We start from the raw sequence: 18,626 nt of genomic DNA, 5'->3' as shown, positions 1-18,626 counted from the left end.
AAAATACGCCGCATTGTATGAGCACTTCGTGTTCGTTAAAGCGGCTTCAGATCTAGAGCCCACATAGTTTTCTTTCCAATAATATCCGCAAGTAGCGCTGCATGATCTTTACAACAAAAACGGCAATAGTTATTAAGGTGCCAAAATTATATGATTACTTTGGCACGGTTTCAGCCACAGGACGTCCACTACTGAACATAGGCCTCCCCCAATGACTTCCACATCGCACGGTTGGTAGCGGCCTGCATCCAGCGCCTTCCCGCTACCTTTATCAGGTCGTCGGTCCACCTTGTGGTGGGTTGACATTGCAGAATATGACTTTTGATAGGTTCATCATAGAATTCGGCGGGGATATCCTCACGGAGGAAGTTCGAAAAAGGGCGGAACAAGATCTTATAATAATGCAAGGCCGAAGCTGTAACGCGCGTGCTCCTACGTGTAATCCGGCGAGTATGCAATAAATAGTAATGTCTGGTAAATAGCGGTAATACGTACGTTCGTTCGTTCGTTTCAGCCGAAAAGACGTCCACTGCTGGACAAAGGCCTCCCCCAAGGATTTCCACGAAGACCGATCCTGCACCGCTCGCATACAGGCACCTCCCGCGACCTTGACCAGATCGTCGGTCCACCTAGTGGGAGGCCTGCCCACGCTACGTCTTTCGGCTCGTGGTCGCCACTCAAGAACTTTCCTGCCCCAGCGGCCATCAGCTCTACGAGCTATGTGCCCCACCCCGTCTATGTCTATATGCGCTACGATTACAGGGTATCATTTTGCATAGTCGCAAGACTTCACTCCGCTGCTGTCAAATCAATGTCGCATAATGTTATCGCAATGTGTGTGGCCCTTGGCCAAATCACAGAAGCCTATGCGAAGAAAGAGCACTTGAATGACAATGAAAATCAGGGTTACCATTTTATAAGATCTCCTCACTATTGAGGGTAACAAAGTAACATTAATAATCTAGCCATTAATTACATTTATTACCTATACGAGAAAGTAAAGCAACATGCGGTTTTATTTTAATTTGTAAAATATTTGTAACAGTTTGTTCTAAGTTTAGTTTTACAACAGTATTGCTGTTTCAGCTGTCACTGTGAAGCTTTGGGATAATAAATAAATAGAAAAAATATTAACATAAATATTTATTTAAGTTTTTATGTTCATTATCATTATATGCCAATTTATGTTACACTGTGTGACAGTCTTTGACACTAAACAAACTCTTCAGCTTAATAATACCTACCTACAGGGCGTTTTTATAGTTACTCTTGCTGATGAAACAAGAAGGGTTGATTCTACTACTGAAATACAACTACTTTTCTTACAGGACCAATATCAAATTCTCAAAAAAATTCACATTCTCGTGATGGTGATAATTTCTATGGAGAGGTTTTTTTTTTATATTCGGTCTCTTGGGATAAGTTATTCCATTTGAGCAGTAGAATTAATCCTTTTTATTTGATCACATATAAAAATAACACAAGTGTTTAGGAAAACTTCTTCTTTGGTATGGTATCACTACAGAGTTATAATGGCGGCAACTCTGTATCACTGACTTGTAACTTTCAAACAGTATGAATAATAAGGGCACCACATTGGTTTTCTTTCTGAAAAAAGGCTTTCACTTTTAGTACTAACCCTTTAGCACTATTTCATTGAAATAAAAATACAATAAACGCACAGAAGACTGAAATTGAGTCAACTGACGTGACATTTATAATTTGTTGACATTATGACAGTTTGACAAGACTAGGGATTGAAAAAGTTTTAATTGAAAAAGTAAAATGACAATTTATTAAAACGATTCACAAGGATATAATCGATTAAAAATATTTATAAAATGTTCTGATACTTGCCTGTAGCGATTATCAAATCCTGGTTTCTACTGAAAAACTACCTCGTGGCAATTTTAATAAAATAATAAAATCTTTATCTTCTCTTTCACAATCTATAAAAGTTCATTTGGTCTATTATTATACATGCGCTATGAATGAGGGTTTTCGCGATTGAAAAATCCGCGAGATGGCAATACGTAGACGTGAGGTCCAAATGCTGCATGATTGGTTATTTTTGACATGACATTGACAGATATGTCAAAATCCACCAATCATGCAGCATTTGGACCTCGCGTATACGTATTGCCATCTCGCGGATTTTTCAATCGCGAAAACCCTCATTGGCATAGATTATAAGAGACTGGCAACTATACTAGGTTGATATATGTTTCTCTCACTTCAACTGGCATTGGATTCAACATCGGATTCTGACACTTTTACAGTTATGATGCCATGAATATCAGTTTATGGTCCTAATTATTTTCATTTTATTTACGACCTTCGACCAGTTGGACACTTTAGAAAGCTTCTTGTAATAGTGTCAATATCTTTTTAGCTTTTAACGCAAATCTAGTCTTCTAATCGATTTATTTTATTTTCAAAATCGATATTTTATTGTCTATGATGGCCGCAGGAACATCACTATACATGGACTCCCAGCAATAAAGTACGGTAATGCCTCGTACAGATTTTATCGGCAAAAATAATGGAACTTGATAGGTTTTAGACCATGCCACGCACCAAAACGTCCGGAAGTTGTAATAGTATTATAGAATAAACGTTAAAAGACTTATTTATTTAATTTTTCAATGCTTAAGTGTCCATTAGAATGAAAGGGTGCTTAATGTATTAAAAAAAATAGAAAATAATTATGATGGGTTAATGTTTTTGGGCGGTTTTTTAGGCGGTTTCTGACAATGTCCTTTAGTATTAATCTAACCAAATGATGTAATCTGTTGTGTTTTCCAATAAAATAAAATAAAAATAAAATAAAATGTACATATAGTCTGATGTGCAAGTGATTGTAAATCACAGAATATCACAAAAGTTAGTTGTTTCCATATCAGCATGCAGACAGTTAGTCTCAGTCCACGGATGTTAGTACATTCGATATGTCTGTGTAAAAGGGCATAAATCTGAATGGCGATAAGGGGACATAGAGCGTGCCGTGACGTCACCTCGCATAATGCACACGTGCGCATTATTACATTGCTACGCGGCGGCCGCTTCTTCTCCTTTAAGGGCATTTCTACTGTACGGTGTATTTTTTCTCAATTCGGTGCTAAAATTTATTTTTAGTTTTTTAAGTAGTTTCAATACAAAAAAATAAATGTTACTCCATTCTGAATGTAAAAATAGCATTGTCACTAAATATTGTTAAGTGGTTTATGAGAAATGTTAAGCATCGAATTGAGAGAGCACCGAATTGAGAAAATGAATCACGGAATTGAGAAATGAATCTCCAAATATAAAAATCGCTCCGCAAACTTAGAATTGATGACATTATGAAGAAATACCTAATGTATTTCAATAATTAATATAATAAATACTTAAAACGTTTTGATATCTGATTGCTGGTCTATTAGTTAGATGGTTCATTTTAGGTTTACGTGTCTGAAATACCAATGGAATAAAACAAAAATCCTAATCAATATGTTTAATTTTTTAATAAGGAACTATAATAAATTCTTAATTTTTATATTATTTTAATTTTATTTAAATAAAACAAATAAATACATAACACAGGGTCTCTTTGTTTATTTATTCTTAGCCTTAAACATAAAACAAATATTGCAAAACCCAAGAGCTAGATTGACCTGACACTATACCGAAGATATTGTATCGGACGTCAGTTGGTACACGATTATGAAAGAACTTGTTGAACCCACTTGTTGAAAGGCTCTACGGAGTCATGGCCTCCGTAGAGCCTTTCAACAAGTGGGTCTCAAAATGAACATGGACAAGACAAAAATCATGTCAAATGTCCGTGTTGCACCCACTCCTCTGAAGGTTGGAGACTACACTCGAAGTTGTTGATAATTGTGTATACCTGGGACAAGAGTCCAGATCTTTGAGAAAGAGGTCTATCGCTAAATTCAACTCAGCTAAGCATCGATCGGGAAGCATCGCTATTACGTCTGAAATACCGCAGCGTCTTAAGACAAAAGTCTTCTACCAGTGTGTGTTGCCAGTGATGGTGTATGGATATGAAACTTGGTCGCTTACTATGAGCCTAATAAGAATCAGAAATGTGAATATCGGCAAGAGAACCAAAGTGACCGGCATAGTCCGTAAAATTGCATAAATCAAGTAGCAGTGGGTGGGGCACATAGCTCGTACAGATAATGTCTGTTGGGACTGAAAAGTTGTCTAGTGGAAACCACGGACCAGTGAGCAGGCCCCCACTAGGTAGATCGACGATCTGGTGAAGGTCGAGGGAAGAACCTGGAAGAATTATTTTAATAAGATAGCAATAGCAGTCTATTTTTTTTAATGAAACCTCAAAAATTAGTTTTATTGTCTTCTGTCCAATGACTGGTCCGGTCCAATGATTGGTAGTTCACCCTATTATTATGCTCTATTGATTTCATTATTATTTTAAGTTACACAAACAATTTATAGCACAATAAAAGTATCTATTTTCATTTAATATCAATTCGGTGTACGTGTTTTCTCAATTCGATGCCTCATATTCCGTGGAATTGAGATCCACGGAATTGAGGAAAAATCACATTTCATCAAATTACTCGAAAATATTATAAATTACAACGATTTCTACCAAACGTAATGGCAGATATCAGTTAAATACTTAATTAATTCAGCAATAATCTCATTAAATACTTCATGAACATTATTAATATCGCACACCGGTTTGAGAAATGACCAGTGACCAAAAATTCTGAGTGATTTCAAACCTCTGAAAAATGCTCCTCAAAGCGACTGATCCCTCTTTTATACTGCTCGACCACTCGATTGCAACTGCTAGTTTATGGGAATCAGGCATGGGTGTTCGTATTGTGCGTTGTTAGTGATATAGGAGCACAAAAGTAAAAATCACGGAATTGAGGCACACACGTCGGACAAAATTTAAATGTGTTACTGTATTAAAACCCAAGGACTTGCAATAAAGAAACTCATTTATATAGCTTTATTAACTATCCCTTGTTCTGTGAATGTGGGTTTCATAATGGGGAAGTTATTATTTCAAAAGTTATGAAGCAAAAACGAGTAAATTCTGGAAACCGGACACTCCATTTTAGGTTAAATTTCGCCCGTTTTTAAACTTTCGGATTTTTTCAAGGCGAGATGTAAAACCTGGCGGTCTTCTAAATATGCTCTCCATCAAGTCAAGAGTCCTATAAATATGAGTGATTTTTTTCAAGTCCGTACTTCAATTTTAAAGATACTTTTTTTGCCCCAGTAGGTCGGTCGGTCGTCCCCGTAGAAATGCCCTTAACCTCTGTGCCACAATACCTTTTGTCTTATAACATGCAGGTAACTGAATTGAAGGATGTAACGTTTAGTCATACGTTGATACTTGATAGTGAGATCTACAGATGTCTCTATGCTAAAGCAAGGTCTCCTACCTACGAAGAAAGTAACTCAATGTTGCCGTGAATAAGTCTTATGGAAGCAAACACGCTTTTTTAATTTCTTATGTAAGTTTTACTTGTACAATCTTTGTTAAAATCACGGGTAATTATTGTGGTGTTGGTAAATTGCTATAAAACACTTTCAAATATCTATGGAAATTGGCTTGTTTCAAAGCGCTCGCGGTTATAAAGTAAAAACTAGTAGGGTTCAATGTTTAGTGTTGTAAGACATGCATTATTTAAGTTTTTACGAAGTCGAGGCTATATTTATGCTAGTCTATTCTTGCCCTTAATCACAGTGAGCAGTTCATTTTCCCACAGAACTTTTTAATGCTACAAAACATTTCTAAGTACATACTCGCCTTATAGTTTTTCTTTAGATCTTCTTATTTTTCTTTTGGACAAGAATACCGGCCAAATATGCTACTTTACTTGTATTTTATTACTTTACAAAACTTTTACTAAACGTCAAACTCAGTTCGTTCGTTTCAGCCAAATGACGTCCACTGCTGGACAAAGGCCTCCTCCAAGGTTTTCCACAATGCACGGTCCTGCGCTGCCCGCGCGAGAAGGCTCAAGGTCACCCAAAGGGCGATGGAGCGGGCCATGCTTGGAGTTTCCCTGCGTGATCGAATCAGAAATGAGGAGATCCGCAGGAGAACCAAAGTGACCGACATAGCTCGCAGAATTGCTAAAACCAAGTGGCAGTGGGCGGGGCACATAGCTCGTAGAGACGATGGCAAACTCAGTATTGGGTACATTTTCGACTAAAGTGGAGTAATTTTTATGGAATACGCTTATTTGTTTACCATTTTAATATTTCATGTAAAAGTAAAAGTTTGCGTAAGTGAATTCCAATTCTTTTATTCAGAACAACCATCGACAGCTTTAAGGCAAATGTTGAACGAAGTATAAACGTATTTGGAACATGTTTTTATTACTGCGTAAACGATAAATGTTATAGGCACAAACTTTGAGCCTTCTTGAAAATCTGGAAAGATAAATTAGATATGAGTTGTATTAATTTGGTACTTGCAGTAAGTAAGTTGAATTGCCAGAATCTGTCATTAACTTGCAAAGCGAACCTCGACAGTCAGTTGTGGCAATATCTTAATGAGTATAGGACATAAATGTTACAAGAAGTCCTTGAATTTATCTAGGTGCTGCGTGTCTAATGCGATCTGTGTAATTTATCAAGGTGTACTAACTTTGATATAGGTTAATCTATGAGTAATACTATCAAATCCCCCTTCATTTTGGTCGCATTTGTTTTCACAAAAAAGTTTTCCGAATGGCAGGTAATACTCACAAATACCTCCTACTCTACAAATCTTAAGGAGAATACATAGTCTAATATCTACAAACACATTTCGATATGTGTATGACGAATCTTATAATAGTTGAATATTGTTTTAGGAACGTTTTTATTGTGTCATTAGATGACTTCATAGAGCGTCCGTTGAGTAAATGAAAAAACAGGCACACGCACACAAATACAAATGCATGGAATGCTCATAGAAATGAATAAAGTTGTCCTCAATCGCTCGCATGGGGCTAAACTAGGATAGGTACATGACATCACGAGCGGTTATATTTGAAAGCTTTTGTTATTTTGTAATAATAAGTTTATAAGAATTTTGCTCTATCGGGAATAGAAACTTCCTAAATGTCAGTCGATGAACAGATCATCTCATTTCCGCTTGTATGGACTAATGCTTCCAGGAACTGTATTATATTTGGGTTAACTCCGTCCTCTTCGGGATTATCTGATGTAATAATGTAGCGTTACTGCCTGTTTATAACATAATCTGACAGCCGCGCGTCAACTTTGAGCCGCGTCTCTAATTGAAGCTCTCTCTGACCTATTTATAGACCTTTATACAAAGTTATGTTTAGTTTATCTTTGTTCTCACATCTAGTACTTGAGTGTACGAGGAACTGCAGAGAAATTGGGTCATATTCGTTAGTTTAATCGTCTGTTTGTGTATACTCTCAGTTTATTGCGTTAATATGCAGACGGGAGCATACGTCGTCATGTGTGCATAAGGAAGCTTTGAACACTTACATTGTAAACTTTTTACTCTTTTTTTTAAACATAAAAGCGTTAATGTTGCATTGACATTAACAAAGTAACGCTGAATGCACACCTTGTATGCTTGGTAATTTTGTACTTTTACGTATTGGGATACAATGCAGTATGCATTATTGAACTCTACCAACTACATTGTAACATAGCTTTTTCCCGTAAAATCTTTTTGCAGCTAGCAAGTGTTTGTGAAATAGTAAGAGGCGCATTTGGCTTCAGCGTCTGTTTTTTATTGTTTCTTTGGAGTTATTAGAGAGTTATTCTGAGTAATAATTATCTGTCATTATGTCAGTGAAAAATTTACCTAATTGCATGTCTGAATCTTACAAATGTTCATGTTACGTTTTCAGAATACAATGCATAAAATGAAACGTACTTTTTGTTTGAATAGCATTAAAATTAAAGATAATTTAGAGCACATTAGATTGGAGCGGACTCAAGGATAATGTAGTTACTTACATAGTTGTACATTATATGTATTGGTACTGTCGCGATATCTGACTCCGGAGGCGTCACGCTCCAACTATTCAAACCGTTCACATGACGATATCTGTCACGCTGTATGTAGTAACAAGTGAAGGAATCTTAACTATTTCATGTGACATAACTATCTTGATTGCTTTGATATTTTCCTTTTAATAGAATAATCAGATAAATACTTGTTGATTCAAATATTGTTGCCACGGTTGCCTTCATAACTTATTAAGTTACGAGTACTTTGATTGTTTACTAATGGTGTAATATTTAAATTATTTGTAATTTAAATCACGGCCTAGAAATTCTTTTCCTCGTCTTTTGTTAATCTGTTACTGAATAAGCTACGCGTACGCGTTCAATGAGACAGAATCCGTTCGCTCCCGTACAAGGCCTAATCCGGTACGAGCTTAACTAATTTCCCACGAAACCGGCTTGTGACTGTAGGTACTTTTTTATTAATAGCAGGGTAATTATAACATAACACTGTTCTTGTCTTTATTAGAATAAGTTATTTAATTTACCCAACATAACTGTGGGTCAACAAGATATGAATGTACACATTTTTTCAATGCGTTCGAAGTGAAAAGTTTGGGAAAATCCTTACTAAGTAGGAAATTATTTTGTTTTGTATTTCTTATGGTAACAGTGATATATTTTAAAATAAATAATAATACCCCTGAAATAAACTTGCTCTTCATGAGACCATGCAATATTGTGCTGATTTATGTTTGTGCATTGTGCAATTCGGGATTTCTGATGTTATCAAATGGATGTTTACTGAGTCGCTCAGTCTAGTGTCGCGATATGTTTGATTAATTTACAAATACGAGTGACGTGTTAGTGCTTAAGTGTGTACACAATGAGGTATCAATCACTGAGACCGTTACACACAATAGTGCGTTGTTATCAGAGCGGGCAGCTGCTACCAGTCAATGCGGGCCAGTCGGCGAGCGTAGGGCTTCCAGGCTTTGTAGGTTTAACTTGGAATAGAGTTCATGATCATAACTTCTAACTCAAACTTTCCAACAAGACGATGATTAACATTATTATTATTTAAAAACTTATTCAAAGCCAAATAGAACATGGCTCTACCTTTTTTACGTGTATGTAAGCAGTTGGTAAAATACCTGCTTACATGTGTTAAATCACCTAATTAGACACTTTTATATGCTATTAATTGTTAATTATAAATAATCGGAAGGTTAATTAAACATTACAAGTGACAAGTAAAAATTCTCAGCTTGAGAATTTGACTGACTAGCAAGCAACATAATTATCATCAAATATTAAATTATAGGTATTAAAGTCTCGAAATCCTTGCTGGCCTGGCTACACTAGTCGCGTGATCGATTGAAAGTGACACTGATTACGTTCGTGATGTGCGATGACTGACTGTGCACCGCAGATTTCACTGGTTTGACACGACTCATGTTATTACTAATTAGCCATCGTCGGAGATGACCACACTATTATACGAGTATGGTATTCCAGTGACGATATTTGATTTTGACTGGAGCTACTCGTACCTATAAGGGCGCTGAATAGACGTATTCCACTTTGGGCACCCACGCAAATAGCACCTGGCATATTCCACTGTTGCTCTAACCTATGGATATAAAATTACATGGAATTAAATTTCTTTTTATATTGATAGGTGCTCTGATTGCAATAGGCCAGGTGCTAGGTATTAGGGCGGGTGCTCAAAGTGGAATACGTCGCTGAATAACTTCCAGAAGTTAAACTAGTTTTTGGAAGAAAAACTCCACTCGATGAAGATGTAACAGCTTAGTTATGTTGTTAACGTTTGATTGATCGAGGCTAATTGACTAGAAATAATTACTGTCGAACTTTTATCGTATGATAAGTCATAATTAATTGCAATCGTGAAAATGCTTACTTAATTAATAGTTAATTAATTTATAAATAAAATACTTTCTAAGCCTTTCAAAGAAAATAGTTTCACCAAACCTTACTTAACTTACTAAAAATGTTGTTTATAATATGTACCTAATTGTTGATATTTTTATTTCATGTGTTCAACACGTGTATCTGTGTAATATTCAGCGAGCAGTCGCCCGGAAATCGAAACGTCGTAGGCACAATACTTACCTAAGGCAATTATTTAACGTCTCTTAAATTTTTTTTTGAGATGTCATTCTTAGCCTAAGTTGCACCACCACCTTCACTTTAACCATAACTATAACCGGTAGTTTTTATGGAGTTTGCCAGACTTTTGACGTTTGTTATAGTTAATGTGCAAAAATCCTAATTAACTGTATCCAATGCAATGTTACAGGTTTCAAACAACAATGGCGAGTACACAACCAGGAGCCTGCCGAGGGTGCGCCTGGACGGCGGCCCGCACGCCGGCAGCGGCGTCCGGCTGCGCTGCTGGGCCGCGCCGCCTTCCATCACCGAGGAGGACATCGAGGACGACATGGAGGAGGATGCGGTGTCGCTGCGCGCTATGCCTTCACAAGGTAGGTTTTGAATACCTTTCTAATGGAACAGTTCCTATTATTAATTAATTAATTCTGGTATTATATTTATCAAATATTAAACTTTTGGCTTTTGGCTATTTCCTTATTATTTTCTTTATTTGTTTTTCTTCTAAACAAAAGATTTCATAATTAGCGCCATCTAGTGAGCAGTAGAAAAAGCATACAAGTGCTTTAGTAGCAGTGCTTGTGCTGTTGAAAGCAGGGTTTGATTGTTTGCTACTTAACACTAGATGGCGCTGTACTTATTTTAATACTACCCCAATAGGTGGCAGCACTGTGTACAATTAAGTTGAACGGAATTTAATAAACAACATTACTAATGAATTTTACTAAAGTTTATTGTAATATGTTTTATTAACTTTATAACATAAATCATACTTTTATTCATTTGTGGTTTGCAGTCAATTTAATAATTTTCTTAATGCATAATGTAGTCTCTTGATAAATTTCTGAGCGCGCCCACTACGCGTCGACAGAGGGCGTAACGTAACGCGTTGCACTTGCGCCCGCGCACCCCGGCACGGATCGATTACGGCGGTTTCACGCCCTCGCTCATACTTGTGCTCTTCTTATTGCATCCATTATTAGAGATCGTCAGCTTAAGTTTATGAACGAAAATAGTTAAGACTTTTTTGCCTTTAAAAGCTTGTTTTCTAAAAAGAAACGTGGCTGAAGGATTTGTTTTTATTTTTATAAAGATAGGCGAAGTGTTTTATTCAACAGCCAGCAATCAGAGTACTTTTATTGCGTAGGTACGTATGATATGTATTATGATTATGAGCATTAATTAGATTAATTAATCATTAAAAAATAACATTCCCGTTAATCGATATTGATTAGGTATTGACGGCTCTTCCTTTTTCAATGCATAGTAATTGTAAAAAAAATATTCATTTTTTTACATTTCAAGCGATTTCGTATCTAAGTTGGTAACGCTTGTTTCCAAATAAATTCCCAGTCAGTCACACCCTTACTTATTAATCTGTTTATTACAAGGTTGCCACAAAAACTGGCTCTCATGTAGGTAAATATATTGAATGTATACCTGGAAAAAAGGATACCAAAATAAGTTTTCTCCGGGCGGGGCTAGTAGATCGGGCCGTATGCTCGTCATCCTTAACATTTGGCAAGTGCCACGATAGAGACGCTGTAGGCCCAGCGCTCTAAATGTGTTTTTTAACTGCTACAAAACATAGCAATTGGATACGCGCCGGTCACCGGCCCTTCGCGGCTGCGCAATCGAGCTAAAACGGGCGTAATTAGACGCGCCCGTTTTTAATTGACAATGCTCCCTAGGGCACGCCGGCTCGTCTTCCCCGACACTGTGACAATCAATCTCTTTGGTGGAGTGAACGAGCCAGACAGAGCCACAGCAAGAACAAAACATCTAGCACACTTCTCTTTGAATCTTGCAACTTTTTTATAACTTTTCCATATTAATAAAATAATAACACTAATAACCGTGTAAATATAGAGCAGATTTTCCTTATAGGGAAAAATATGTTTACGGGATAATTACAGCACAAATAAAACATTACGCGCAAACTACTACATGCATTTGAATAAACTTTAGCTGAAATTTACTATTTCCATCATCCTGCTATTTTCTCCATTGTGGATTCCAATGACCGTAAACTTACGCTTTACTAGTAAACAAATTATTGACTGTCACGAACGAAGTGATTGCAGAAGTAGTAGTAGTGGGATAACGGAAGATTTGTCTATTAAGGGTGGGTTGCACCATCTTACTTTAACTTTGACAAACTCCATACAAAAAGCACCGGTTATCGTTAAATTTACTGTCAAAGTTAAGTAGTGCAACTCAGCCTAAAAGTGTAAAAAGTTATTGTTCTGGTTGTTTTCTTCAGGCTGTGGTGATACCCTTGTTAATGATGCAGAATGGTAGGGTTACAGGGTGAGCGGTGTGATGGTATTGTCTGGGTTTACGGCTTTGATTGTAATGAGACGAAGCAATCGTAAATTGTTGCAAAATACTACAACGAGTTCCGAGAGCTTTGTGTTTCTTTACTGAATGAAAAGTAAAAGATCTAAAAAGGTATAACTGAGCTAAAAGTAGTTGGTTGATGGATGGAAATGCGTTCTTAATTTGTCTATGCTTCATTTTATAGTTTATGAATTTGAGAATAGTTCTCTATATTTTTCCTTTATTCATATTTTTTCTCAACAACAATGTACTTTTATAAAAAGGGAAACCTTTCATTGGCTATACTATTAGTCTAAATCTTATAACTAACATTTTCAATGTATCGCTGTTGGTTTCTATAAAATAAATAAATAAATAAATAAACGAAGAAAAGAGATGTTACAGTTAGTTTAAGAGACTGTAAACAGTCTCAGCTCCCCCTGTCCCTTTTAGACAGTCGTATGAATATTTGATAGAGTTCTTTGTATCACTTTCAAGTTTGACTCTACCTTCTGTAAAGCTATTTAAGATTTAGGCAACATCGAAATCACTTGCATAGTTTTCTGAAACAAACCAGCGACTGATGAGACTTGACTCTATGTGCCTTATAAAAAGTTAAACCAGCGATAAACACTGGTTTAAAATGACATTTCCATATTAAATGTCAATTTAAACTAGGGATCAATGTGTATCGCGTAATTAATGACTGTCAAAGAACGTGTGCCATAAGCTGTCCTATAATTATGTTGTCGAACAAAAAGCTGTGAATTACCGCCTATCTGTAGTAAATTTACCCCACGCGACGCCACATAAAGTGTTGCATGATTGGCGTTAAATTTGCCGATTGAATCACACTAGTTATATCACGTCGTAGTACATGGAATTGGACGCCATAGTACTCATGCTGTGATTGAAAAAATAAATGATAAATTGGTAATAATTACCAATAGAATATGCTTTGAGATTTTTTTGGAAGTAGGTGGAGTTCACTCAATTTAATGTGGGTGGATGTAACTTATTAACTAATTAAGTGGGAAGTAGCGGCATGTTCTCTTTTATAATACGCAACGATACATGATGCTGAAGATAAAATAAAAGAAAATTGAAAAATGTCGCCTGTATTTTGGTTTTAATGAAGCCTAAGCAGCTTTAGTTAAGACGATTAAGTTCGAGCTTTATTGTCCCACAGTAAAATTAAACCGTAAGTTTTCGTCATGATCATAACAAAGTCATTATAAGTAATGTTGCAAATAATATGCTTAATGTAGAGTAATAAAAACCTGTCGCAACGGAGGCCATGGGAATGGGCTAATCCTACATTGCGGAGCATGAGACCGCCATTTTGTATGCAAGACGATGCTATCTGTTCCCGACGATCATTGAATTAGGATCACATCACGGTAACCATTCAAGATTGGAAGATTGCAATCGTTGACGCAACTGCATCCCATTCAAATAGGGCATTGTTGTTTTAAACTCGACGTCGGAAGTAGGTAGGGCTATTGCTACCTTATAGATCACATAAAGCAATAACATTAACATAATATGTTCTTCATAACAATTGCTGAGATATTTTATTGAGCGTGTGACAAGCACGTCAACTATGTCTATTATAAACATGAGTAACAGCAGTTATGAAACAATTCCAATCAACAAACGCTTGTAAGCAGAATGTTTATTGCTTGTTCGGAGTCTGTAAACAAAGAGTCGTCGGAATCTTGAAAAACTCATCATAAGTTTTTAATTCGGAATATTTCAAGCTGTCTTAAAATACGTTGCAAAATATTAAGAGCGAGAAAAACAACAGTTAACTATCCTGTCTTTCGACACAGCTAACTTTCTGTTTCAAAATGCAAGTCGATTGACGTGTCAAAAATAGCAGATGCACCATCTACCGACCTCCTGTCGAAAACGCGCTTCTAAATCGGTCCACCTTGCGTTAGTTTTTTATTTTGTTGTTCTCAGCCCGTTCTGTCATATTCATGTGGTAAGAGACGGTTACAGCGACAGATTACATAAAGATACTGGATGGGTTTTCTGGTTTTATTGTTTCGACAGATTTTATTAAAAAATCTAGTAGATTAGAGAGAGTCGTCCTCCTGCAGTGGAGACCAATAGACCTAATGATGACATTCTACAACTGGGTGAAAAGATTGTGCATGGCATTGTGAACGTGTGTTATTGTATCTACCATCTATTTCACTCAACTCATTAGTATGTAGGTAGGGTTGCCAGGCGTCCGGCTTTAGCCGGACATGTTTGGCTTTTTAGGGACTTGTCCGGCCAAATATTGCCTTGTCCGGCCTGTCCGGCTTTTGTTAGGCTTTTTATTTGATTGCCGCGCCAGGCGAAAGTCGAGCCACAGAATCATATGAAGCGCACACATCAGGATGTTGGTTAGCAACCGATGACGATAGTACTCACTCATGAGCTGATACTAATTGCCCCCCCCTCCGTCACATGTCCGGCTTTTAGGGTAAAATGTCCGGCCAAATGAAGCACAAAGTCCGGCTTTTGTGATTTTGGACCTGGCAACCCTATATGTAGGTATCAATACCTATCTAAAAAGACAAGCGGCAAGTCATACTTTTTAATTGGCAACATGAAAGTGACTCTTATACTCACGATGTATCTAAAAAGCAATGTTGCAGGAATATTGGAAACAAAATCAGAACAATGTTGCAGGAACATTTGAGACAAAAATATGCGTTAAGACGATTCATGCAGTAACCTTAATGACCATGCAGGGGCAATTCGGATCGTTCACGTCATCGTATAGGTCACGTACCGATACAGCACATCAAGGGAAACACTGTGTCATCTTAAGTGGTTGTAATTAGGTATGTTTTGCAACGAACATGTGATGTCGACTGTACAGTGAGCCTTTTCCATTGTATACCTAAAGAAACACAATGGTGAGATAAATAACCGCTTCAATCATTGCTTTTAATTTTATTACTTTTTTATTGCATTATAACTTTAGAGGAAGCTTATTTTGATATTGTGTGACTTGTCTTCATTACATTACACTACATTTTTTAGATTAAATCACTTTTAGATGAAATATAGCTATCAGGAAATTCAATTTACGTTATTTCCTTTTTTGGAGAAATATTGCAGGCTATTGAAGTCGCCGAAACTAGTTTTAAATACAATTTAACTGGTACGTAGGTACTCCTTACTAGTATCAGTTTCTAAGTCTTGCGCAACGATATTGTTCAATGAATGCTATTTTTAGTAATCTCCGTAGTATAGAAATCCCTTTTGTTATTTACATTTAATTTTATATTGAAAAGCTTAACAGCTACCAATTTTTTTAAATAAATATAAATAAACGCCAGCTAGCAGTGGACGTCATTTGGATGAAATGAACGAACGATAAATAATTAATTAAAAAAATATTTATATGTATAAGTTTTGCACCACATCCAGTAACCGGCTCTGACGTCAAGGATCCGAGGGCGATGCCTTTGATTTGTCTAACATTAACTTGCGGTCGTGACTCATGAGTGGACTAATAGGGAAGTTAGGTGTCCACCGCTTACACACCGTTCCTGTGAACTTGACGTCCGACCTGAATATTAAACGGGCCCAATAGGTACCATGTCACGTCCTTTCCACTTCAACTATTATATTTGGGAGGCATAGCGTATATTTTTTTATTGTTTTATTATGCAGTTTTTATCTGCGGTTTTTCCTGCTTGAATTTCAGTCTGTATGACTTTACCACGCGCGTACCTATCCCCTGCAAAAACTGGGATAGAAATTAGCATGTGTTATTTTCTAGGTCTTAAACCATCTCTATATCAAATATCATCTTAATCCGTTCAGTTTTAGTGGTTTTAGTGAAAAGTTAACAAACAGACAGCACTATACCTACCTTTATAATTTGTTACGGATTTTAACGAAGGAGAAATGCAACGTACAAATTCATAGGAATGTCTCATGTCTCCAATATATGAGTATTTCTTATACTTTTTTATCAAGACGACAAAACGATAAACCGCAGTTTAAAGTAGACAAAACGTGTGAATATACGAATAAAAGCTATTCAAAATCGATAAATACTTTTATTTTATTAATCATTAAATTAGCAAATCGCTGACGCTGTAATTTCTAGCACACTATTTCCTATTTTATTACTGTCATTTATTAATAAATTGGTAACCGGGAATGACCGATGAGTACCTACGACATGCGATTAAGAATATAAATGTCAAATAAAATTACTTAAACAGAAACACGAAGGAAATAACAGGAAATAACAATAATAATGATAGGATTTGCCTTATTACAATTTCAAAGAGGTGATATCTTGAGTTATTAATATAAATTAATGTTATTTACCTTATGACTGTAGGTACCTACCCTATTTTAAAATAGGGCAATGTTTTTCGAATGGCGACCGCGTAAGTACTAACAACACTAACTTGGCTGACACTAAAAAGTACCAAGAATCCCTTTCTACGCAAAACTTCACCACCTGACACATCGATTGTTTATGATTCACTCGACAAAATCGTTTGCTAAATCATGTGCAACCCACCTGCGAATACTATAAAACACATGTACCTACCTAAATCCGGATGGAAAAGTCTAGAAAAGAGAAAATCGCTCTCTACTTTTATTTGGTCTTGACTGAAACGGTGTGAAGGCAGGAATGCGCAACCATATCGATGTTATTCTGCAGCCAGTTAAGTCGAAGTCGGTGCAAGTGCCTTAACTGCCTTAAAAGGCTATGCTTGTCTGACGGCTAGACAGTATCGAACTCGCATGGACCGTCTAAAGTTCTATACATGTGGCTATAGACTGCAGAAATGCGTCTTGCGTTGTATCGAACCTAATGGAGCTCTCGTGTTTACATCGAGTTAGTTCGCTTGCTTTCGAACCACCAGCCAGTACTTACCTTTTATTTTAATGGACCTATTTGGTTTCTCGTTTGTTTCACGTGAAACTAAAAACAAAAGTTACGAGATTCGAACGTCTTTTGTTTTTAGAATTTGGAAAAGTTTCTTAGAAAACTAAAACCAACGTTTTGAGATTAGAACTTTTTTTTATATTTTATTTTGTCAAGTACGTTTTATATGAAAAACAAATGAAGGCTAGATAAAGGAGTAGTCGTTCAGGAGCCTCTATTTTCATTGGCAGACAGCAAACAGCGGATGAATAGGGACGATAAGCGACAGTGGGTATGAAACAGCCGACCAAGTGTCTGCTCAGCTTTTTCTGTTCGCTATCAATAATGGAAGTGTATGTAGGTACGTGTGTGTAGTGTTGTAGGTTGATTGTGAAAGTTGCAGTTTCAAAAAATACCGTGAGCATTTCAGCGCTGATAAATACCGTAGACACTTAAAACTACGGGCGTTTATAGGAGTTTTCTGTTATCGCACATCACATAAAATTTGGTCCTAAGATATAAAAAATGCTTTGAGATTCATGGTCACTAACTTTAGAATTACTTATAATTTTAAATTCGTATGAGCAGACATAACAGTTTCGGCAGCTCCTTGACATTTATTTAAAGCACTATATAAAATTATGCATAGTTGTAGTACCTAATATCAGTAACTCTACTGTTCACTAATTTTGTTTATATTAACACGTTGGGCGCCACGTATCTTACCAATCACGCTAAAAAAATAATTTTCTATTTTGTTTATAGCAGTTAAAAACTTCATATTGCATCCTAGAATTTAAAAAAAATTCAAATTTCGAAGCAATCCTCCGACGTGATGCTTGGAGTGCATGCGCTGGCAGGCGATAGTGCGTCGTCGGGTGCGGCCGCCATTGATACTCTACTGCCTATTGTCTCTGCGACTCATTAGGGTTGTCGATGGTACACTCCATTATTGATTTTAGGAAGCTATTGTTCAAAATATTCCATGAATAGACTTGTCTTTTTACATGTAATTATAACAAAGCACGTAAAGGACACAATGTTTTGTTATTATTTTACTAAGGCCAAAATTTATAAATTTCTGTTTACTACAATAAAGATTTCTATTAGGGCAAGTCATATTATAATAGGATATTATAATAGCCGCAAGAGCGTACACCTAAAAGGATATTTCTCAAGAGTTCCCAAATGCTTAATAGGTATTACCCTAAAATATTCAAATATTCATAACAACATACGCACGTAACTTAAGTCTATAGGGAATCCACGAGAGCTCTATTGCCGATATCGTACTAATAAACTGTATGACAAA

General features: G+C 36.4%; 1 protein-coding gene across 1 annotated transcript in view; it reads left to right on the top strand.

The window, feature by feature from the left end:
• LOC135080602 (ras GTPase-activating protein raskol) overlaps positions 1 to 18,626 on the top strand; it is a 149,100-nt gene that overhangs the window by 44,135 nt on the left and 86,339 nt on the right. The window contains exon 5 of the mRNA XM_063975279.1: positions 10,289 to 10,472. Coding sequence (XP_063831349.1) covers positions 10,289 to 10,472 — 184 coding nt within the window. The remainder of the gene's footprint in view (positions 1 to 10,288; positions 10,473 to 18,626) is intronic.

This window comes from Ostrinia nubilalis, chromosome 2 (assembly GCF_963855985.1).
Source record: "Ostrinia nubilalis chromosome 2, ilOstNubi1.1, whole genome shotgun sequence".
NCBI lineage: Eukaryota > Metazoa > Arthropoda > Insecta > Lepidoptera > Crambidae > Ostrinia > Ostrinia nubilalis.
The sequence above is the reverse complement of the archived record's forward strand: the minus strand, read 5'-3'. Positions and strand labels throughout refer to the sequence as shown.